At 62.5% G+C, this 23,906-nt stretch overlaps 1 protein-coding gene across 3 annotated transcripts; it reads right to left on the bottom strand.

Annotated features, from left to right (window-relative positions):
* Window positions 1-23,400, bottom strand: CDK18 (cyclin dependent kinase 18). Of its 3 annotated transcripts, none has more exons than XM_051821234.3 (16): window positions 23,103-23,400; window positions 7,410-7,558; window positions 7,181-7,314; window positions 6,561-6,686; window positions 5,853-5,909; window positions 5,152-5,266; window positions 4,958-5,052; window positions 4,688-4,750; window positions 3,992-4,115; window positions 3,758-3,878; window positions 3,169-3,266; window positions 2,851-2,956; window positions 2,710-2,752; window positions 2,126-2,216; window positions 1,829-1,906; window positions 1-1,326 (listed from the first exon to the last, which is right to left on the bottom strand). In XM_051821234.3, exons 2-16 carry the CDS (start codon window positions 7,531-7,533, stop codon window positions 1,292-1,294), a joined length of 1,410 nt encoding a protein of 469 aa, XP_051677194.2. In that variant the 5' UTR covers window positions 7,534-7,558; window positions 23,103-23,400; the 3' UTR covers window positions 1-1,291. The 3 variants fall into 3 exon arrangements, with proteins under 3 accessions (XP_051677194.2, XP_089168231.1, XP_089168230.1); XM_089312105.1 differs by having other exon boundaries at window positions 7,410-7,478; window positions 23,103-23,314; XM_089312104.1 differs by lacking the exon at window positions 23,103-23,400 and having other exon boundaries at window positions 7,410-7,581.
* Window positions 23,401-23,906: the final 506 nt, after the last annotated feature.

Below are 23,906 nucleotides of genomic sequence, written 5' to 3'. Positions count from 1 at the left end.
TTTTGTTACCACTTGGATTAAATATATTATCTGTCTTGGCGCCAAGTCCCAGGATGTTCACAGTACAGTGGGGACAGAGCTGGGGGAGCCTGAGACTTGGGTGCAACCTGGTGGGGAGGGCAGGACCCAGCCTCCCCTCGGCCTCTGCCGTTCAAGTTGTGAATGCGAGAGGGGCGCCCTCCTTGGGGTGGTGGCCCCTGGCGCTCCGGGCCCCTGGGGTGGGGCCCTCAGGAGAAAAGGCTACTCCACCTCAGACTGGGCATGCGCACCCACCCCTCCAGCTCGAGACCACCCTCCGGGCAGGCCGGAGGGGCCCAGGGAAGCTGGTACCAGGATCAGGTAGATAGAGCCACAGGTGGGGAAGGAGAGGACGAGGGAGGCTGTGCCACGCTGGTACCCGGGGCACACTGGGGTGGGAGAGCAGCCAGGGCCCCCTCCCCTCCCCCTCTCTCAGCCCCCAGGAGCCAGGGCCAATCGGTCACCAGTGTCAGGGTGACCCTGCATATCTGGCGCTATCCCCAGGCTGTTGGTGCTCTGGGGTGATAAGATAGGCAAGGGACAGGTAGGAGCTGGGTCGCAGCTCCAAGGGCAGTGGGTGCTGTTCCACCTGCCAACTTAAGGCAACTCCATTCCGATTCGGGAGGTGGGCAGGGCTCACGGGGGTAGCCAGGACATCCTCGGGTGCAGATGGCACCCAGCAAGGGGGAGGAGGAGGAAGGTGGGGGATGCTGGTTCCTTCTGCTGCCCTGGGGGCACCTGCCTCTCAGGGCTTGGGCACTCATGAGGCCCCAGGGCTCCAGGCGCCCAGTCTGGGTGCCGTGTCCTTTCCTACTCTCTTTAGAAAGAAAGAGGGTGAGACGTGTGTGGGCGCCCAGGGCCAGGACAGGGCTCTCCACTCTGGTGAGTGTGGCAAGATGGAGCCCGCAACCTGGGCGTGGCACTCAGCCTGGCCTGTGAAGTCTCCAGTACCTGTTGGTTGCTGTACCGACAGCGTACCTCCTGTACGCTGGTGCCCGGACACACTGGGGTGGGAGAGCAGCCGGGGCCCCCTTCCCTGCCCTCCCCTCTCTCAGGGAAGCAGCTCACAGCACAGCCAGCTCCACAGTGGGTGATGGAGGGGTCATGTCCGGCAAAGGCCCCGGGAGGTATGTGGGCAGCAGGGAGGGGAAACAGCCGTGGTCGGCAGGGTTGCCAAGCAGTCCTCCAACCCAGCCACCGGTCTCAGTCGCATCCTGTCCGAAACTGCTTGGCGCGACCTTTCACCCCTGGGGCCAGGGCAGATGCGCCCAGCTCAGAAGATGCTCTGCCGCCGGCTTTTCGCCCGTCCTGGGGAAGGGAGAGGCAGAGGTGGGGCTGACGTGCTACCCTAGGAGGGTCGCTTGTCCCCAAGCACACTGATGAGCAAGGGCGTGTGCTCAGCAGTGGATCAGGCCTGGGTTCAAATCCCACCTCTGCTACTTTCACCAGCTGTGTGAGACTGCCTGTGAAATGGGGAACACTGGCAGCACCAACTTCCTTTAAGGAGGAAACCAGGTAATGTATGGAAAGTGTTGGTCATGGCCAAGGCCATCAGCTTTCTAGGGACAGAGTCGCTGTCCAGGTGGAGACTGGTGAGAGGCGTTCGCACAGAGCACGCACCTATGCCAGGGTCATTGCCGAGTGCAGAGTCCTGGGGAGGGAATGGCCGAGGAAGCCCTCCCCACCCCTGCTCCCTAGGGGCCCAGGGAAGCGAGGCTGGGGGGCCTGCTCTGGCCCCTGAGAGAGTGCCCACTGTGGGGGCGGCGCCTGCCCCGGGGCCCACCGAGGGGAAGCGGGCGAGGCCCCCTACCTGGTGGCTGGCTGGCCAGGCCGCGGTAGCCTGGGTCTTTCTGGAGCTGGACTTCCCTCAGTGAGAAGATGGAGGCGGCTGGGCGAGAGCACAGAGGGGCCAGGAGCGGGCTGGGGTTGGCCTCAGCAAGCGCTGGCCCCGCAGGACCCAACGGGACCCTCAGGCACGTCCCAGCCCCCAGCCCTGAGCACCAATCCAGGAGGGAACCCACGCTCCGCTCTGCTGGCCCTTCCTTGGGGCTCTCCCCACAATGCCTGCTGCCCCGGGTGGCTGAGGGGTGGCCACGCCCTCACTCACTGTCTTCCAGCTGGTGCACGCGCTCCCCCAGCGACCGGAAATAGGGGTGCCTCAGGGCGGCCTCTGCTGACAGGCGACTCTTGGATTCGTACTGAAAGGCAAGGGGAGTGGGCAGTGAGGCCCCAGCCAGGAGGCCGTGGGGACCCTTCGGGCAGGTGACTCCTGTGCTAAGTTAAATCCCCAACGTGAGAGGGACCGAGTCCAACCAGAGAAGTCGCTGGGGTCAGCCAGCAGCCCCCACCTGACCCAAAGCCAGGCAGGCCTGGGGCTTGGGCCCCCCAGGCGTCTCCAGCACCAGAGACGCGGACATGAAACTCCAGGAGCTGCCCTGGCTCCTGTCACGATGCGGGATCTCAGTGTGCCCTCCCAAGCATCTTTCCCTTCACTCTGGGGTCACAGAAACACCTGAGCTCCTGTTTCTGACACCTGCCTGGGACAGTGAGCAGGTGTGGGCTGGGGTCTGGGTCCGAGGCACACCCGAGGCTGCACATGCAACGCGGTACCCAGGCCCTGAGGAGGACACGACAGGGACATTCGGGGGACTTGGGAGCAGGCGACCGCAGGGGTGGGGCCCCGGGTCTCACCAGGAGGAGGCTGCTCAGGAAGCCGATGCCATCGGGATCCAACCTGCAAGAAGGCAGTGCTAACACAGGCCGGGTGGGGGCGCTGCGACCTGCGGGAGGGAGGGCCGGGCCCCAGGCAGGGGCTGTGGGGAGCAGGGCTACCTGGGAGCGTGGCTGAGCAGGGGCTGCGGGAGGTACCGAGGGAAGTTGTAGGCTCGGAACTCAGACAGGGCCATCACCCCGGGCCAGGTCTCTTCTGTCGGGGTCCCTGGGGAGATGAGAAGGGGCAGGGAGGGTATGCATGTGGCCAAGGCCAAGGAGGATTTGGAGCAGGGGGTGCAAAGAGTGACCCAAGCCACAGGGGTGCCCGCCCTGCTGATGAGCTAGCTGAGCCGCTCTTGCCAGGCTCTTGGGCACCCTAGTTGGACAGAGTTCTGGCGCCCCCTGGAGGCAGAAAGGAGGGAGAGGCCGGAGACTGACCGAGGAGTCGGAAGATGAGGTGCAGCTCCTCCTTGACCGTGGAGCCGGGGAAGAGGGGCCTCCCTGTGGCCATCTCGTAGTGGATGCAGCCCACGCCCCTGCAGGGAGCAAGGAGCATATCAGAGGGCGTGCCATCCTCTGCCACCCAGGATGGAGCGGTCCTGGGAACAGCCCCTCTCTGGGGACTCGCCCGGCCCTGGGAAGCTGCCAGCTTAGGGTCTACAGGATCCCCGTGGCCACTCCATGGACAGCGCCCAGAGAGAGAAGGATGCGAACGCCCACCCTGGCCCAGGCACGGCCACTACCCACCTGACACCTGAGTACACCAGGTCATAGGCTTAACATGAAAATGACATGAAAATGACACGCCTTCCAGAATTTTCACAGAACTGATGCCTGGGGAGGCCTCATTTCAGTACACACAGGTTCCCCCTCCCCATGCCCTCCGGGAAGCCCCACACACCCCAGGGCTGGGAAACCCCGGTCTATGTCAGACTCAGTTTGTGGACATGAGTTTAGCAGGTGGTTTGTAGGGGGAGTGGGGAGCTCCCGGCAGAGGGCCTGGGTGCATGGGGTGAGGCTCACTCACCACATGTCGATGGGGGTGGAGTACTCGGTGGATCCCAGCAGCACATCTGGGGGCCGGTACCACAAGGTCACCACCTCGTTGGAATAGGTCTTGGTGGGCACTGACTTGGCCCGAGCCAGTCCTGGGGACAGATGCATCACTGAACCTCCGCCCACAGGCGGGGCAGCACCAGCTGCTGAGCGCCTGCTCCCCCGCTGTTCCCGCCACTCCCAAGGCCCCCGAGGCCGTGCGCACCGAAGTCTGCCAGCTTCAGCTCGCCTCTGTCGTTGATGAGCAGGTTCTGGGGTTTGAGGTCCCGGTGCAGGATCTTGCGGCGGTGGCAATAGGCCAGGCCGCGGAGCAGCTGGAACATGAAGATCTGGGGCGCGCGGGGGGGCGGGGGGCCGAGGTGAAGCAGAGGGGGGCGCATGCCCCATCTGGAAGACCCTGAGCTCCGCCCCAAGTCCAGGGAGCGGATGGGGCAAGGGAGTCCTGGGGAAGCTGGCTGGCTCTCGGGGCCCCTGCAGCCCCCGCCTGGGTGCAGGCCCACCAGGACACCCCGCCCAGGGCTGCAGAGGAGACCATGTGTGTGCAGGGGGCCGGGGCGTTCTCTGGGCAGGGGTCCAGAAGCTGGTCTGGCCTGGGCGGGGGGAGCACGCGCTGGACTCTTCTACAAACACTGGACAAGGTCATCTGTCCCCTGAGTCACCCCCACCCCCGCCCCAGCCTCCTTTCATTCTGGAGGCAGCTCACGCCCCCATTTGACGGCGCTGGAAACTGACGCTCAGTCAGAGAAAGGCTTTCTACCCACACCAGGTGGTGGCCCAGGGCGTCAGTGTCCCTGGGTGAGGGGTTCCTGATGCAGGGATCAGCAGGGTCCTCCCTCCCACTCTGAACTCTGGACAGCTACAGGCTGAGATGGGCGGGGCTCCCGGCCCCGGCGGCCCTCACCTTGACATTGTGCATGCTCATGAGGTTCCCACAGTGGTCCAGATACTGCTTCAGGTCACTGTCCTGGAACACAGCACCCGGCTCGGTCCCACCCTGGCCAGGCACAGGGCCCTCTCCCTGCGCAGGGCGTGTCGTGGCTCCCGGCTGCCCTGAGCCAAGTGCTGGGGCCACTCAGTGCACAGAAGTGTCTGAGAACCCGCTTCCAGAACACACCTGTCCCCCCCCACCGCCCCAGCCCCAAGGCCAGCCTGGCGGCCCAGCCGCACTCACCAGGTACTCAAAGACCAGAGTGAGGGAGCGGTCGGTGTGGATGAGGTCGTGCAGGGTCACGATGTTGGCGTGTTTCAGGTCCTTCAGCAGTGACACTGCGGGAAGGGGAGGGGACAGGCCCGCCTGGGTCCCCGGGCTCAGCCCCAGGAGGCCCCACTCCGTACGGACCCCTGGTGCTCCCAGCAGCCCAGTACCCTCTCGGATGGCAGTGCAGGGTGCCCCCTCCTCGTGCTCCAGCCGGATCTCCTTCAGGGCCACGAGGTTCTGGGTCAGTTTGCTGCGCCCTTTGAAGACGGTGGCGTAGGTGCCCTGGGGCAAAGAGGCCCCGCCCCGTCAGCACGGCCAGGCCCTGGGCCAGCGCCTGCCCTTGTGCCTCTGTGTGGCTCCCACCCCTCCTCCCTCCACCGAGACTTCGCCCCCCACTTCCGGCCAGGGTCCCTCTGGGACAACAGCAGCTACCCGCAGGGCTCCTCCGGGGGCTCCCAAGGAAAGGCCTGTGTGTTCCCCCTCTCTGTACATGGCCGCTCGCCCCAGGCCACCGACACAGCGACAACTGACCCAGCACAGTGGCCCAAGAGTCCTCACTGCCACCCATGAGGTAGGACCATCGCCGGCTCCATTTCACAGAGGACGTAACCGAGGCACCCAGAGAGGTCAGGGGACATGCCCAAGGTCACGGTGCTGGGGATCTGAACCCAGGCGAGAAAAACTCGCAGAGCAAAGACAAGAATGGCTTCTCCCCAGGGCCTGTGGGCTGCTCCATCCCCACCAGAGCACCTGCCCAAGGCGGGGCCAGGTTGCACGGATGACACCTGCTGTTCTCCTGGGCGGGGGTCACACAGGGGCAGGCCAGGGAGGATCCTGGATTGCAACTACAGTGCCCCCAGTTTCTTACCTCCCCCAGCTTGTCCAGTTTCACGTAGGTTTCCAGTTTCCCAAAGCCGATGTCCGACTGAGGGAGAGAGCCAGGGTGCCGGGAGCCGTTAGAGCCCCACAGATGCCAAGCCTCTCCACCCCCAGCCTCCCAGAGGGAAGGGAGTGATGGCCCCATTAACGGACACAGAGCAACTGAGGCTGGCAGGGTGAGGGCAGCCTCTAAACTTCTCCTTTCTCCTTTGTCCCTGCGATGGAGGAAGGAGCCCTGGGGAATGCCAGGGTGTGGAGCCCAGTGCTGCACGCCCCGGCCACCGTGGCTCAGACCGCCGGCTCTTCCAGGGCAGGTGCTGTCCCTCTGCCCATTGTGCCTTGAGTGTCCCTGTTCAGAAGCCGCCTCCCCAGCAGCCCCCTTCTTCTAGCTCAGTGTACCCCACCTTTAAGGAGACAGATTCCAGGCCACCCTCCCCCAGAGGCTGACTCTGGGAGTCTGGTTTTGTAGGACGCCTCCAGGCAAATCTGATAGACAGCTAGGACTGGGAATGGGTGTGGATCAGGGAAGGCTCTTTGGTTGAATCCACTATGGCCAGCAGGTGGCACCAGAGCCCAGGAATCTCCCTGTGACCCATTCCAGGCCTCCGCAAGGACAGGCAAGAACCCTGGGGCTGCTAAGTCTGACGCTGGGGAGAGGGTGTCCCACCCCGTGACCTCTGACCCTCTCCGGACTCACCAGGGAGGCGCGGCGGGACATGCGGCTGAGCGGCTTGGGCAGGTCTGGGTTCTCCAGCTGTAGCTTCTGCAGGAATTCCTGGGGCAGGCGGATATCCATGGGCAGGGAGAGCCTCTTGCTGATGTCCTGCAGTGACCCAGATGAGATGGGGACACCAGTGTTGGCCATAGGGTAGCGAGAGCTGTGGGGCCCTCAGCTCTCACTCTGGGCCCAGCTTTCCCTGCAGAGCAACACAAGCTGTGATCCAGGCTCACTCCCAGCTGTTTCGCCTGGGGCAGGGGGCAGTGTGACCACCCAGGGGCTGCTGTGTGACCGCAGGAGCCCGAGCCCAAGTGTGGACGGTAAACCTCATGCTGCTTGGGCAGGTGCATATGGGTCAGAGGAACTGTGGTCAGGGCGGATGCGGCCTGCTCCATCCCCGGTACGGCCGGGCACCTGTTAGACAGCCATTTCACACTCCCAAGGACGGCTTTCAAGACAAAGAGGCTGAGGTGCCCGGAGCTTGCAAAGTCACAGAGCTAAGAAGGAATGGCAGAGCTGGGATTTGAACCCAAGGCAGGCAGCCCAGCCTCCCTCCTGTGAAGGGATTGGGGGTCTAGGCAGGGCAGGGAGCCGCTCACCTCCATGGAGAAGCGGCGCTGGCTCTGCGGCCGGCGGTACTGCGTGCTGGGGGATGGGTGCCCCAGCTCCTCCCTGCTGTCTGCGGGCGACAAGGTGCTGGGCTCCAGCTGGGGGTCTCCACCGAGCTGCAGGTCTGAGACAGACAGGCATCAGCTGCCCCCCAGGGGGTGTTCAGCCCAGTCCCCACCCCTGACCTTCTCCCCAGGGCACGCTGGCCGGGCCCCTCACCCTCGTTCCGCTGGTTGTGGAGCTGGGTGAACTGCTCGGTGAATTCGGCCAGCGACTCCTCGATGGTCTCTGTGCGGGGCACGGACAGGGAGAAACGGCGCCTGAAGTTCTTCATCTTGCTCATGATCCTTGGGGCCGGCAGCAGGGCCCTGGGGCAGAGGGACGAGAACAGGGCAGGGCGTCCAGGTCTGCTCCAAGTGTGGATTCCGGTCTGGTTCCCCAGAGGTCTGCTGCCCTGCAGGCCGCCAGGAGCCAGAGCTGTGTCTCAGCCCAAGTTCAAGCTCCCTGGGGGTGGCCCTACCCTGACCCTCTGCCCCCAGAGTTCCCCGCTGCGGGAGCTGTCTCCAGTCCAGATCGAGGAGCCCGGGCGAGCACAGGTGGTGACCGTGGGTGCAGTGGGCAGAGCGCCTGAGGGCCCCCACCTCCATCCGCTGCCGCGAGTTCAGGGGGAAGGGCTGGGGTGACAGGGAGAGCAGCAGAACCAGGTGGCCCCGGGGCCAGCAGCTCTTTACCACCTGTGTGTGACAGCTTGGAGCGTCCAGAGCCGCCAAGCCCTCCTGAGGGAGACCCATGCACGGAACACCAGCCAGGCTCACACCTCGGGACGTGATCTGCTCCAAACCCCACTTCCCCCTGATTCTGACACCCAAAAGTGCCCCCTGGCTTGTCCTGGCTTCCCAGGAGCCAGGCAAAGTGGAGGAGGCTGAGAGAGGCTCATGTGCACGGCTGCCGCCCCGGCCCCCTCCACTCCGGCTCAAACACTGGAGTTCAGAGGCGGCCGAAGTCTCAGGGGGAGACAGTCTGCAGGAAGCGGTCCCCAGGGAGAGGGGGCTGCAGCCCTGCCGGCTCCTCCCACGCCAGAGCTCACAGCAGGCAGGGCGGCCTCTGCTGCAGCCATGGTGGGGGTCGCTCCACTCACCCCCAGGACCCCTTCCCCCTGCTCAGGTCCCCATGCCCTCCGAGTGACAGGACACCCTGCTGGCCACCCACAGGGCCACCGTGCAGCTGCTGCTTCCTGTAGACACCTCCTCCTCTCCTGCCCTGAAAACCCAGTGCATGGCTCCCCACTCCCTTCCCCTCCAGGGTTCCACGGGCTCGGGGTGCAGCGCCCCCATCCTGCTCTGCACACAGGGCTCTCAGCTGTGGAGTGGCTGGGACCATGAGGCTGGCACAAGTCCCCTCCCCACCACGCGTGCCTGCCGAGCAGACACCAGGGCCAGGGTGTGGCGTGGGGGCCGGCCCGCACCCCTCCCAGCAGTCACCCACATGCCAGGCATAGCCCACGCCTGGAAGAGGCTCCTAGCCGTGCCACTGGCCGGGATGTGGTTGCCAGGGCAACCAGGCCCCTCCTGAATCCTCCCGGTTTAAGAGATTACAGGTCAGTAACATGTTTGCTTTGCTTAATGATCACCTCCTCTCTGCACCAGACAGGGAAAGGCCTTCTCCCTGGCACTGCCTCCTGCTGGCCGCCTCCAGACACAGCTCAGCTGTGGTCCCCAGCGCTCTCCTGAGCCCAGAGGCTGGACCCGGCCAGGCCCTCCTTCCTGGGGCCAGTGGTTCACAGGTGTAGAGGCCACGGGTCTGAAGGCACTGGGTTCAGCTCAGCACACGCCAGGCACTGAGCTTGCGAGGTGTGTTTAGTGAGGTCTCTACTGTCAGGGGCCCCCGGGGCTGGTGAAGGTGGCCGGGGGCTCGTGGCCAGCTTCCCTGGCAGAACCCGCCAGGCCCCCTCACTCACCCCGCCAGTGACCTGCAGTGATGTGGCTGTGTCCCATCTCAGGCTGCTGCCTGCAGGGATTTCTGACAGGAAGCTCCCAGGGGGCAGCCGCCCTCCTCCCACCCTTGGGTGCAGCACCCAGCCCAAGGGGATCCACAGAACAGTGTCATAGAGGTGACGGGACAGCGTGGGTTCCGGTGACAAGAGGGCCGGATGTACCCCACCTGGTGAGCCCATTTCGCAGCCCGACAGGAGAGCGGGGCAGCCCCATGATGCAGATGGGGGAAGGAGCAAGGGGGGGCCAGGCTCTGGATCACCAGGGAGCACCACGAACAGTGATTCTGTTTCCCTGTGGATTCTGAGGCTTGGAGGCGGCGTGTGGGGAAATGCAGTTTTCAAAGTCTCTCCAGTGATCCCAGCCTGGGGGCCATGGCTGGGAGGCAGCCGGGATCCAGAGGAGGACAATTCCCTGCCCAGATGGTTCCAGACGGTTCTACCATGCTGGGGCAGGGAGTCTTCGGGGCTGGGGAGGGGGCTGCACAGAGGAGAGAGTGCAAGTGAGGCGGGGGACCCCTCCCAGGCCAGGAAAGGGCATCCCCTCGCTCTGCAGCCCTCACAGCTCAGTCACAGTTATCCTGGGGGGTGCGGGGGAGGCGGGCACTTGGCTCCCTGGGGCCTGAGCTCTGCCAGGAAGGACCAGCCACGTCCCTTTCTAAAAACAGGGCTTCCCCCTTCAGGCCATCCCAGTCTGGGATTTATGGTGTGGCACAAAGAGTTTGCGGATCAGGAATCTCCAAGGAGCTGCCATAAATCTCTAATGGGTCGAAGGGGGCGGAGAGGGCATTAAAAGGCTTCTAGGAGGGAGACCCCAATTTCTGCAGTCAAAGGAGAGCCAGCCCGGAACGGCACCTGCTCTCCCCAGGGTTCAGTTAGGAGAAGGAGCTGCCAGCTTGCGTGTGGGTGGGATGGAGGGTGGGAGAGGCAGCCAGCTGGGGGCAGGCATGCGGGGCCACACGGCAGGGATGGGGACCAGCTGTTCGGCACCCGCCAGAGAAGATCCCCAGAGGAAGTGGCTGCAGCGGGAGGGATGGGCTTCCTGACGGTGACAGGGGAGCAGGCGGCGGGGGTGGTGACCACAGCAGAGCGGGCGCCTCTCTGCTGGGCACAATCGGGGCATTGAACCCGGCGGGGTCTTGGGTGTGACAGGGCAGACGGGCAAGTGAATGGGGTGTTGTTTCCGAGCGCTGGACACAAGATGTCTCTGTCACTTTCCCCTGGGAGAGTCAGCTCCACGGACCGGGGGTCGAGGGGGAAGGGAGACAGGAAGAAAGCCTGTCACCTTGGTGCCGTCTGCCCCTCACCCCGACTGGGGACAGAAGGGCTCAGTGTGACCCAGCCCAGGGCCTGGCACAGTGTGGCCTTTGTCCCCGGGTCAGGGAGCCATCTGGGGCTGTCCTCGTACAACTGGTGCCAGGGGAAGAGCAATGGGCACCCAGGGGTGCAGGCCTGGCGAGGGAGAGGGGGAGGTCACAGGAGGAGGGACCCTAGGCGCTGCAGGCTTGGAAGGCAGACCCCTTCCCTCCTGCCTCCCTGCCCAGGTGAGGGGCTCATGCTCTCAGCCACCTCCTGGGCACACACTCTCTGGCCCAGAACTTGCCGCTGGCGTCTGAGCAGTGAGTGGCCCGGAAGGAGGCAGGAGCCAGGCCGGGGGCACAGTGGGCACCTGCCAGAGGCCGCTGTGTACCCAACAAGAAAGGGCGGACCGCAGGTTGTCATTTATGGACCTGCCACTCCCATGGCTCTCTGAGGATGCTCAGGCTGGGGGAGGGGGGGGGGAGAGGGGAGGGAGTGTGGCCAGACTTATATCCAGCTGCAACTTCCCAGTTGTCCGGGACGCGAACTGACTCCCTTCCTCCTTTCTCCTCCTAGTGGGGGTCCTCCCCAGCCCCGGCCCCTCCCCATGGCTGCCCGGGTTCTAGTGCTTTCTCCAAGCCTCCCCGACTCCCACCCTGAATTAAAAGCCAGACAAACCCAGCTTCAGATTCTGGTGCCACGACTAGCAGGCTGTGTGAGCGCGCTTCCATGCTCCAACCCCGCTCATTCACTCGGCAGCTGCTTACCAAGCTCCTGCTGTGCTGGGCACTGCTACAGGCCCTGACTCCACAGGTGGAGACAGTAATTCCCCATGGGGTGGGGAGACCCAGACAATAAACAAATAAACCATGCAGGATGGCAGAAGGTGACAAGTGCAATGAAAGGAAGTGGAGCAGGAAAAGGGAACTGGGTAATAGGGGTGCTGTCGGCTGAAACAGGGTGGTCAGGAAGGCGCCTGTGACAAGGTGACATCCCTGGAAACATTCAGAACAGGCACGGGCGAGGAGGCCTGTCCTACCAAACTGGGGAAGTGAGTCAGCTCGAGAATGGTGGTGCAAAGGCCCCGGGGCAGAACGGAGTCTGGTGTGTCCTCACACAGTGAGGCCGGAGAGCAGGCCAGGGCAGAACCGGCAGCAGCTGTGTGGGGCCTCACAGGGGAGGGGAGGTTTTGAGCAGATGAGTGGGACGCTCCCACCAAGATTTCAACAGGCCACCGTGTCGTGGGCAGACTGTGCGCAGGTGTGGGGAGCAGCATGGCGGAGCCGGCGTGGGCACAGTGGAGCTGGTGGCCGGGGCTGGCTTCGTCTGGCATGGGCTTCGTAGAGAGAGAGGCATGTAGGTGAGAAGGGCCGAGCATGGCGGAGCGGTGCTCGGGGGGGAGCCCAGCAGGCCACAGCAGTCATTGCTGAGGACGAGGGCTTCCAGGGTGGGAGGCGGCAACGGGCCTGGAGCAGCGCGAGGCTTTGCCGGGCAATGGCACCGAGAAGCGCGAGAGCCCACCCTCTGGGTGCGGCCCCAGCCCCAGAAGATGCCAGAAACAGAAGCCGTATCAATGTCATCAGCCTCCCTCCGACTTCCGCCCCATGCTGCTTTGAGACCTGGGATGGAAGGGGCGGGGAGCAGGGGGCAGCGGCCTGAGCTCCAGGACTGAGAGGGGAGGGCCAGGTAGGCAGTGACCCCTAAATGACTGCTCTGCAGGCCTCCGGGGACAGGTCTCTCCCAGCCTCAGAGCGGGCCTGGCCAGAGGGTGTGGGCGCACCTGGGTCCACCTCTGTGCTGGCTAAAGTGATCTGCAGGCTGGCAGAGCACCCAGGACCCTGGGAAGTAGTGCCGGCTACAGATGGCTGCGGGGCCAGGAGGCTTGGCCGCTGCTCGGCCTCCAGGGCGGCATTAGAGCCTCCATTTAGCAAACCCCTCGGAATGCCCTTTGGCCCCGCCCCGGAACTGAGCCCCGGCTCCCAGCCTGCACCCAAAGTCCTTCCAACCAGGTCCCTTCCTCTCCCCTTTGCTCTGCTGCAGTTACCCCACCCCACCCTGCACCGTGCTCTCAGGTCTCGGGGGTCTTCAGCCGAGCCCCCAGGACCACCAGGTGCCTCTGATTTCCCTCCCCAGGGGCGCAGTGGTCCCTGTGCCTGGTGCAGGTGGCACACAGCAGACACGTGTCTGCTTCCCAGGGACACGCGGAGCACCCACTGCGTCCCAGGCACATGTCAGATCCTTCCCCAAGTCTCGCTTTTGCTTTTCTTCTTTGGGCTTTGATCTCGGTCTCTGTGGGCCCAGGGGCACAGGATGAAAGAGGAGACTCGTGACTGCCCACTTGCTGAACCCCAGAGGGTCTGTGCTGTGTTCCCCAAGGCTGACGGCCAGCCAGGATCCTCAGACACCCTCTGCCTCCTGCTCCCTGCCTGCACCGCGTCCCTCAGCCAGTCTGGGCCTTGGGCGAGCTTCAAAGAACGAGAGGCCATGGCTGACCAAGGCTGCAGATGTCACGAGCGGGGACAGAGCCACTCCCTCCTCCCGGAGAGAGCTGCCGGCAGCAAGCTGCAGATAGCATCTCTTCCTCCAACCTCCAGCTGAGCCTGCTCCCTGCGGCTGGAGGCTTTCGCTTGCAGGGCCTGGGACAAGGCTCAGGGAAGCTGCCCACCCCCTGGCCGCGGCAGGGCTGGCAGCAGTAGCAGCAGAAGCCCTGGAGTCCCCTCGATGACCTTGGCGTGGGCCTCTGGGCTGGCCAGGCCTGCAGAAGACGTTCTGCACGCTGGCGCGGCTCGGAGAAGAGCCCCACACCCATCTGGAATGTAGGAAGCAGGCAGGGGAGGGCCCCCAGAAGCAACCTGGAGGGGAGGCGAAGTGTCTGGGGTTCAAGGTCACCCCTGTTCCGAGCCTGCACCCCAGCCCCTACAGAGTCTCCCTCAGACCAGAACATGACGCTGTCCGGCCCTGCTCTCCAAAATCCTCTGTAGCCCGATATCCCAGAAGAAACTCCTAACAGCACTGTGGCCCAGGAAGACACCGATACCTCAGTTTCTTTGCCTGCTAAATGGGGATGATCCCTCACCCCTCACTCCAACTGCTCAACTTAACTTTCTCAGCTGTGTCCTGGTGATGTCACTGCCCTATTTAAAATCCTTCAAAGGAGTGGGCCTTTGGCCCAGCAACTAGGATACTGCTTGAGATGCCTACAGCCCATAACAAAGTACCTGGGTCTCAGTCCTGATCCAGCTTCCTGCCCATGTGCACCCTGGGGAGGCAGCAGGAAATGGCTCAAGTAGTTGGGTAACTGCCATCCACACAGGAGATCTGGATCGAGTTACAATCTCCTGGTTTCAGCCTGGCCCACCCTTGGCTGTTGTGGGCATCTGGGGAGCGAACCAATCAATGGATGACTACTCTCTTTTTCTCTGTGTCTTACTCTTCCTCTGCCTTCCAAATAAATAAGTAAAAAAAAAGGGGGGGGCTGGCGTGGTGGCATAGTTGGCAAAGCCGCCACCTGCAGCACTGGCATCCCATATGGGCAGTGGTTCGAGTCCCAGCTGTTCCACCTCCAATCCAGCTCCCTGCTAAGGTGCCTGGGAAAGCAGTGGAAGATGATCCAAGTGCTTGGGCCCCTGTACCCATGCAGGTGACCCAGGAGAAGCTCCTGGCCCCTGGCTTTGGCCTAGCACAGACCCAGCCCCAGCCAATGTTCACCCAGCTGGGGAGTGAATCAGTGGACGGAACAGCTCTGTCTGTCTCTTTCTCTGTAACTCTTTCAATTAAAATAAATTTTAAAAAAATTATTAACATTTAAAGCCTTCAGAGTTAACCTTGTGCTCAGGAAACAGTCTGAACTTTGTCTTGGGATCCCCGAATCCTTTGTGTGTCCCAGCAGCCACGCTTCCCCAGGGTCCGGTTTTATGGACCGCACCGGGCACACCCAGAGCAAACCACACTCACGCCCCATGGCTCTGCACTTGTTGTGCCTGTGGCCTGGGCTGTCCTTCCTCAATTTTTCCCTGGGTAACACCCTCCCCAACTCAAACCGTACGTCAGTCACTTCCCTTGGGAAGCCAGGTGCGGCCACACCTGCTCCGCCGAGGTGAAACGAGCTTCCACGGTGGCCATGCACACAGGTCACCAGGCTGTGATGTGCTTCCGGGTCACTGGCGTCTCTGTCTCACAAGTGCCTCGTGTAGCATACGGGGCCTGTGGGCAGCTCAGCCAGCTTGTAGAATGAACAAAGATGAGGCCAGACGAGCCCACGGCGCTGCCCTCTCCTCCCTACAGACACACGCACCCTGGACCCCTCGGGTCAGAGGCCGCACCTCCATCACCTGGAGCTCCGACACACTGCCCTGTGCCAGGAATGCCAGCATCCTTCCTTCCACGCCAGGCGGGCGGGGGCCTCTTGTGAGGTTCTTGTCCTCATTAGGCCAACTCCAGGCTTAGCAGTGAGGACGTGTGCACAGCTGGGGAGGCCTATCCCGACCCCCTCCCACCCCGTCCCCCAGCCCCGGCCTCCAGGGACGTCCTTCCTCCCCTCGAGTCTCAGAGGGAATGGGAGGCACAGGAATTGGTGCCCACACGAGCGGGACTAGGGGGCAGCCACCGAAGTGGCTCAAGTCAGGGGTGATGTCTCCCAGACGCCCTCCACCAAGCCCTGCACGCGTCCCCTGGCCTGACACTGCCGTCCCCAGCCACGGGAAGGTCCCTCGCCCACACTCCCACCACATTCCAAAACTCTGGGCAAAGCCCCCCAGTCCCTGGGCCCTAACCGCTCCCTGTCTCTGCCCCTAAGGCAGGCTGCTCTGACTCATCACACCCCCCACCCCCAGAGCCTCACTCAAGGTTTCAGCTGGAACCAGGCCCCCTCCAGGGCCAGCTTGTGGCCCCAGGCTGGGGCAGGGGACAAGGTCCTGCCCGGCAGCAAGCCCTCAAGGGAAGTCTGTGATGACAGGTTCCGCTGACAGCAGGGCCTCCGGGCTTGTGGGGAAGGGGTGGTGGGTGGTGGGTAGGTTCTGGGCCACTTCCTGGGCTCCCATCACTGGGGCAGATTCTCAGCCCCTCACAGCACTCCCCCCGCCCCCGCTAGCTCCCTGCTGACCCCTGGCCATCTCCATTCTGGCCCCGCTGTGCGGGCTGCGCATCCGTGCGCTGGTGCCCCGGGGCTGCTCTCGGAGGCACACTCGTATCTTCTCCTGTTCCCCTTCTGACCTCTTGTGGGGCCCAGCTAAGGCTGCTCTGGACATCCCGGTGCTGAAAGGGGACAAGGGGCCTTTCCGTTAGCTCTGGTCCCGGAGCACCCCAGACCACGGGCTGGGAGAGGGGGCCGGGAAGGCACAGCCACCGGCTCCCCCAGCCTTGCGCTTCCAGACAAGGCCCGCCCGCCTCTCCCATGGGAAGTCTCCCAGCTCCCTTCTGTGGTCAATGTCTCTAACCCACAGCAACATTTAAAAACAATTTAGACATTTATTTGAGATTTAGAGAGAGAGATAGGAAGCTCCACTGATTCACTCCCCCCCCAAATGCCTGCAACAGCCAGGACTGTGCCAGGCTGGAGCCAGGAGCTAGGAGCCAGGTGCTCCGGCTGAGTCTCCCACACCGGAGGCAGGGGCCCAACTACTTGAGCCATCACCACTGCCTCCCAGGGTGTGCATTCGCAGGGAGTGGAGGCAAACACGGAACACGGGCGTGGGGATATGGGACACAAGCCCCTTACCTGCCCCGGCTCTCTACTCCTTATGCTGCCTTCTCTGACGACTCTCAGGGACCCTGCGCCCACTGCATCTAGTGTTGGTCTACGGCAAGCAGCACTCCCGTGCGCTCTGCGCGGCAGCGGACATGGGTGCCCCGTATGCAAGGAGCCAGGGCATCTGGCTGCGTGCCAGGGGAAGCAGCCCGTTACGGGCTAGGACTCCTGCCTCTGGTGTACTCTCCATGCCCAAGTTTAGCAACACAACCTCAAGGGCCTTGGAGCCCTGGTGCCCCTGGGGAGCTCCGTCTCCCGCGCTGGGGTGAGGGAGGACTTCCCGGCATCTCCACACCACATTCCTATTTATAAATCCCACCCCCCGCCCCGCCCAGCCACAGCCTGGCCCCAGACCCACATCCGGACAGGCACCCCGGCCAGTCTTCAACCTTCCCTGTCCCAGTCCAAGTGACCAGTTTAAAACAGCAGCTTCATGTCACCCCGAACAACCCCACGGGGCGCCTCTGCCCAGCCCCTGGCCTCTGGGCCTGCGATTACAGCCTCCCCCCAACAGGCAGGGCCCAGGTGGCCACCTTGGCCTGGACAGCCTCCCTGCCCCTCCTGGGTCTCCATGGTTTCCTCCTACCCCGTGCCTCTGCACACCCCCTAGTTGTTCAGCTGTTCCCTAATTGGCCCTTGTCAGGGTCACTCACCCATCAGAGCTCAGGCTTTGTGTGGGCATGGGAGCGGGTGTGTAGCTCCTTCTGGTCACCCATTTCACAAGTACCTGCTCTGCGCCAGGCCCTGCCCTGGGCTCGGTACCCCGTCCTGCACTCTCTCCACCTCCATGACAGCGCAGCCTCACTTCCCCCACCTGCCCCTCAACTGCCGGCACTCCCAGAGCACTCCGTGTGCCTGCCCGTTCTTCTCCTCCAGGCACCCTCCCTGGGTGACCTCATCCTGTCCCGTGGTGGAAACCACCACCCACACGCCGATGACTCCCAGATCTGCAGCTCTGGCCCCACCAAGCCCCCAAGCCTCTGTCTGGATATTCCCCGAGAGTCCCCTTGGAGACATGTTTTTAAGAGAAGACAGGAGGTACGTACAACTTCTAAAGGTTATGTATGTATGCAAGAGAGGCACACACGTGGATGCACACACTCAGAGACATACAGATCACATATATACACATAAAAACACAAACCCACGCCAGGTAATCGTCCAGCAGAAGCTAAGTCACAATGCCCCCAGTAATCTCTGGGGGGTAGAATCATGGGTGACTATTATCTTTTTTTTTGCCTATCTGCATCTTCTACCATTCCCACAGTGAACATTCACTGCTCTTGTAATAAGAAAATAGCAACACTTCATTTTAAATGGAAAAAAAAAAGTATTTTTAGACTACGATTCCAGACCAGTTTTGTGTAAGGCCTAGGGAGCACAGGGCAAAGCCTGGCAGGTCAGGCAGCCGACAGCAGAAGAGCGGGGCCCACGCCGAGCGGCTCTGCCCTCACAGCGGGAAAGCACTACAGACACAACGCACGAGAACGCACGCGGCGCGTTCGGTACTTACAGACTCCAACGTCTGAATTTCAGAGGACGACTTAAGTCTCACAAGATATTACTTTCCTCTTTTGATTTTTTTCCCCCAAACGTCTAAAAAGCATAGAAAACCATTCTTAGCTCACAGGCCATTCAAAACCAGGTGGAATCTGGCCAAGAGCAGAGGTTGGCCAAGCCCTGCCCTGGAGCAACCAGCGGCCAAGTGGCGTTTGCATCCAGCACCCCATGCACAACGAGGTACTTGTTCTCTTCTGATTTGCCAGGGGGTCCCCCGATTTGGCAGGGATGGGGTACCTGGGCCTCAGGTCGGGGGAGCCCTGGGGTTCCAAAGTCGGGAGGAACGGAAGGCTGAGCCCCTCCTGGGGCCCCAGAGCACAGCTCACCACGCTGATGGGACTGGCAATGAGGCCGCCACAAGCCAGCAGCCCTGGATGAGGTCTTAGATCCCTGGTCTGCGCTTCAGTTTTTCGGTAAAGGCAAGACCAAGAAGAGGGAGGGGCCTGCCAGGGCCACTCAGGGTGACGAGCAGAGCTGAGAACCAGCACTCTGGCCGTGTGAGCTGGTGTCCCATACCCTCTTTGTTCCCCAAGGTGACAGGACCTGCAAGGGCCTGCCCAAAGCTGGCGCCCCGTCCCCAGGGCACCAGGGCTGAGGAAGCCAGCAGCCCACGTCAGTGAGGAAGGAGCCGTGTCAGGCCTGGCATCAGCACAGTACGTGGTACCCAGCCAGACACGGCAGAGCCGGCTGCCAGCTGGGCTCCAGGCCAGCACCAGGGACGGACTCCATGACCCCTGTCCCGGCCTCTCCTCCTCTGGAAACCCAGCGCTGCTTCGGTCATGAAAGACGTCCTCCCCAGCGGCACCTGCCTCTTGCCTGCTTCCAGGCCGCAGATCCTGCCGGGACCCTGGAAGGCCAGCCATGACTGCCCCCGGGCCTGGCTACTCTGTAACAGTCTCCTTTGCTGGGTGTCGGGGCCAGAGGAGAGAAGAAGGCTTGGCTCCTGAGGGTCTCCCCAGCAGAAAAAGGTGGGCTCCGCTAGGGATCCAAGGTGACAGGGGAGGAACTATCCTGGAGCTTTCCCAGAATTCCCCACAGGAATGGAAAATGGTGGTCAGAGTGATGACAGAAACACTTTGAGAGCAATATTCCTGGGGCAGGCACTGGCACAGAGGTTACGGCGCCTGCTGAGATACCAACACCCTGTGGCAGATATCTGAGTTGGAGCCCCCACTTGGCTTCTGACTCAGCCTCCTGCAAATGTACCTGAGGCAGCAGGTGATGGCCCAAGTACTTGGGTCTCTGCCACCCACACCGGAGACCCGGATGGACCTGCAGCTGCTGGCTTGGACCTGGCCCTCCCAGCCCTGGCTGGTGTGAGTGAACCAGCAGTGGAAGATCCCTCTCTCCCTCTCTCTGCCTGGCTCCTGTGTCCGGTGGCTATAGGAATGCTAACTTCATTTTTATATTTATTTACGTATTTTTATCTACTGGAAAGGAAGAGCATGAGAGAAATCAATTTTGCATCTGCTGGTTCATTCCCACAAATGCCAACACTGGAGGTTGGGCCAGGCTGAAGCCAGGAGCCTCAAACTTCATCTTGGTTTCCCAGGTGGGTGGCAGGGGCCCAAGCATTTGGGCCATCACTGGGCCTCCCAGGATACATCAACAGGAAGCTGGATCAGAAGCAAAGTACTCAGGTCTCGGACTGGCACTGATATGGCACGTGGGCACCCCAAGTAGCAGCTTAACCCACTGCATCATAATACCTACCCAGGATCCTAACTGCAGGAAGAATATCAAGTAGAGGCCAAAGGCATTGAGAACCGCCCAGTGTGGCCCACTGACCCTGCAGACCACAGCCCTCGGTGAGGTCCACAGGGAGGGCAAAAAGCGGGCTGTGTCGTGGACATGATCTCATCAGGATCCTCACAACCACACGACGTAATACCATCGTCTGCCCCATTACAGATAAAGGAAACGGACACTCGGGTGAGCACATCACTTTACCAGTCATCGAGTGGCACAGACAGGATTAGAACTAACTAACCGCAAAGTCTACAGAGGGCCTCCGCCCATGGACGAGAAATGCACACCCAACAGGTAACAGGTGAACCCATCAATCAGCCATCACGGGTCATCTGGTCTACCCTCAGGCCTCCATTTCAGGGAAGGAGGGGTGGGGACACAGGGTGAGACTGTTTTAAAGAGTTTTAGGGAGGAGGATCTCCACAATGTCCCCTCCAAAGTCTGGCCAGCACCTCCCCAAGTAGGATGTCCTGGCTCGCCGGGGTCACATGGGCTGCCAAGGGTGGTCTGGGGCTTTGAGAGCTTTTCAGGTCAAAGCCAGAGCCGACTGATGCCTTTCCAGTGTGCCTGCAGGCGGGGGGCCCCGGGGACTCAGGAGCAGATGGGCTCTCGTCAGACAGCTCTGGCAGAGATGCGCCCACACCTTTCTCTCTTCCCAATCTGCTGCCGTGCCACTGGCTGGCTCAGGCCAGGCCCGGCTGACAGATCTGTAAGCAACGCTGGGCCCCAGACCCCAAGCCGCTGCGAGCCTGTGTCGTGCTGTGTGTCTGTGGGGGCCAAGGACAGGGCTGACTTTGGTCTGCTCCCACCCCCTGGAGATGGCAAAGCTGGGGCTCAGCAGTGCATCCCTGCAGGGTGAAGGTGAAGAAGAAGGGTGGGGCAGGGGAGAATAGGGCTCAGGGCGGGGCCCAGGGCTGGGGATGAAAACTCGACTGGGCCGCAAGGGGGTAAAGCTAATCAGGTGGATCTGGACCCGGGCCAGCCATGCCCCCATGGACAACAGAGCAGAGCAGAGGTGGCAGACCCTGAGGTTCCAGGGGGAACGTCCTCTCGCCCCAGGGGAGGAGGCCACGGCCACGGCATCTCGGGCAGGAGGCTGCCGGTTCTCCAGCTCCCCCTGCCCACCGCCCTCATGCTCTGCAAATGAGGGTGGAGGCTCCCCGAAGCACAGGGTCCATCCAGGCTGTCTCTGACCACCACCACTGCTTATTCTCCTACACAGGGCCTTCCTGCCCCACCTGAACAGGAAAGGTTCTGGTGAGGGGCTTGGTCTGATGGGGTAGAAAAGCCTGCTCCCTACCCCAGAGCCAGCCACTGTGCAACCACCAGGAAGTTCCCCTTCCTAACAACCACTGTTGCAACAGCTGCCAGTTATTTGGTCTCCGTGATGTGCTGGGGCCCGTGCATTATTTCACTGAATTCACATGATAACCCTCGCCATGATGGTACCCATTTCACAGATGAGCAAACTGAGGCTGGAGGAAGTTCAAGAGTTGGCTGGGGAGAGGAGGATATGCACAGCTCATAGGTGCTGCAGCTGCAGCTGGAGGTGGATTTCAACAAGGCCCTGGGTTCACACCCCCTTTTAGCTCCCAAGCTTGGTTACAGAAGGAAAGACCTGTGAGGGGTCCACGGAGAGGCCAGACAAGTCCAAAACAGGGGCCCAGGAGGGAGAGGCCTGGCTGGCATAGGAAGGGCACTGTGGTGCCCGTCTCGGCAGCTGCACAAGTCTCAAGGAGGCAGAGCACTGCCTGGGCCTGCGGAGGAAACAGCCGCAGCTCCAACCCCTCTGTGCCTGAGGTGAGGGTGCCCGGGCAGGTGCGCTGATCCCTCCAGATCTCGGACCAGGAGCCTGCTCGCTCCCAGATCCAGTGCCCTATCTCCTGCGACCCACCGGAAGCCTGGTTCTGCCTCTCTCCCAGCAACCCCACCGCCACCACACACACCCCTCCTTCTCCTGAGGACAGATGCAGAACCAGACACCTCCACAGAGGGCGCTGGGACCGGCCGGCGACGGGCAGGGGTTTGGGGGCAGATGATGAATCCTACCTCCGTGCCACCTTGGAAAATTGGCATCTCAGTTTGCTCAGCTATAAAATGGGGATATTATGCCTGGTTTGTAAAGCTGTTGTAACATATTGCTTGGCACAAGGCAGATATTCAACAAAGGGTAGCCAGCAAGGCATTTGGGTGTCAGCCATGGGGTGGACGGTGGGCCTCGTGGTTAAGAGGAGCTTGCGATGCCTGCATGGCATATCAGGTGCCTGGGTTCAAGTCCCGGTTCCATCCGCAGTTCCTGGTTCCTGCTGCTGTGCACTGCGGTGATGGCTCACGCACTGGGATCTGCCACCCAGTGTGGGAGACCCGGTGCAGTTCCCAACTTCAACCTGGCCAGCCCCGCTGTTGCAGTCATTTGGGGAGCAAACCAGCAGAGAGCAGATTTCTCTTTCTCTTTCCGTCTCTCTGCCTTCCCAATAAATAACAAGAAAATAAAATTAAAAGAAATCAGATGTAACTTATTGCACTCCACTCTGGCTCTGGAAACCCCAAGTTTGAGAAGAACTTCTCCCAGCAGGGCGTGGGCACCCGTGGGGGCAGCCCCAGGAACCCAACGGCCAGGGACACCTCCCAGGTCAGTCCTGGGACGGGAGCGCAGCTGTGCCAAGGTGACCCTCTCTCTAGAACCCTGCAGACACAAACACAAACCGACGCCAGCGCTGCCTTGCATCCTGTGCCCGCCCCACCCAGGGTAAAGGCAGGGGCTGTCTGAGGACCTCGGGCAGCCTCTCTAGCCATCTGGGAGGCTTCTGCCCCAGCAGCTCAGTGTCCAGGAATGCGGCTGCGGTGGGGGCAGGGACACACAGGAGCATGAGGAATCTCACGGGGCTGGCCCAGGGGGGCTGGCCACCGGTGACTGCGTCTGGGCACACAGATCACAAGGCTTCCAGGCGGCAGCACCCAGAGCCCCAGCTCCCCATTTCGGATTTCCTTCCCACCCCACCCCACCCTCGCAGCGGATGCCCTGGGCCACAAATCCGTAGCCCCTCAGGGCCCTCCATCCGCTCCCAGGCCGTAGAAACCCTGTGTCCACTGCCCCTCTGGCCTCCCTGATGGGCAGACAGAGCAGGCAGCTTCCCGCTGCTGGGACCTGCTGATCTGGAAAGTTCACCGGAGCCCGGAAAGCCCTGCCCGGCGGCGACCTGGCCCCACACGCCCGGGTCCTCGCGTGGCAGGCGAGTCCTGGCCCTGGTGCCCCCCAGAAGGAAGGGCGCTTGGAAGGCACCCGGCTCCCGCCTGGGTGGACACTCAGCTTTGGGGGGTTCAGCCAGGAGCCCAGGCCACACAGCCTCCCAGGAGGAGACTGCGAGCGGGGGTCCGGGGTGGCACTCTGCCCCCCTCCCGGGATACCTGGCACTGGGGAGCGGCTTTCCAAGGCGTCCCCCACCCCACCCCAGACATCTACTCGCACGCCTCGTGACCTGCGATCTCCCCACGTCGCTCGTCTTTCCCTCCAACCTCTTGCCCCGGGGCAAAAGCAGACCTGCGCCTTTAAGAGCCGCCCGCTTACCTTTGCTCCGCTGGCCCGGCGCCGCGGTGCCCCCTCCTGCGACCTCCCCGGCCCCGGCGCGCCGCCCGCGGGACTCTCCGCGAGCGTCCTGGGGCCGCCGGGGGCCCGCGGGGCTGGGGTCCCTAGCCGGCGCTCAGCCGCTTCCCTGGCTCGGGATAGGTGAGCCGCTGTCCCAGAAGCTGCAACCTGAGCCGGAGGAGGAGGAGGAGGAGGGGAGGGGAAGGGAGGGTGGAGGAAGGTGGGGAAGAGGAGGGAGGAGGAGAAGGAGGAAGAAGAGGAGGAGGAGGAAGAGGAGGAAGGGAAACCCCGCCCCCGCCGCAGTTTTTCACGTGCACAGCTGACTCCTCCCCCGGCCCTCCCGCCCTGCCCACGGCCGCTGCCAATCCCCGGGGCTCCCTCTGCCCGGTGCCCACCCCTTTCTCCCACTCTGGAACCAGGGTCCAAGTGCGTCTTCCTGTTTCGCTCCTGGGCCTGGCTTTCCCCAGACCTGAGAGCGTTGACTGGGGCGTGAGGGCCTCTGGCCAGGGTCAGCCAGGACAGAGAGCCTGAGTGTCCTCTTCCAGCACCCAGCGCCCTGGGAGCTGACGCACATGGACGGGTTCTGCCGGTCATTTTCTTGACAGCAGGAGCCCTGCGGCTCTCCCTGTGCTCTCTGCAGCCACACTTGTCACTTCTGTTTCTGGACAAAGTTCCCGCCTCAGGGCAACCCGTCCAGGACTGTCCTTGCCACTTCCCACCCGGAAGGGTCCTTGGATTTGCCCTTTGGAATGAATCCTGCAGGCCAGGGGAGAATCACCCCAGGAG

Source organism: Oryctolagus cuniculus, chromosome 13 (assembly GCF_051225735.1).
Source record: "Oryctolagus cuniculus isolate XC-2025 breed Fujian yellow rabbit chromosome 13, ASM5122573v1, whole genome shotgun sequence".
Classification (NCBI taxonomy): domain Eukaryota; kingdom Metazoa; phylum Chordata; class Mammalia; order Lagomorpha; family Leporidae; genus Oryctolagus; species Oryctolagus cuniculus.
This window is presented reverse-complemented; position numbering and strand designations above follow the sequence as displayed.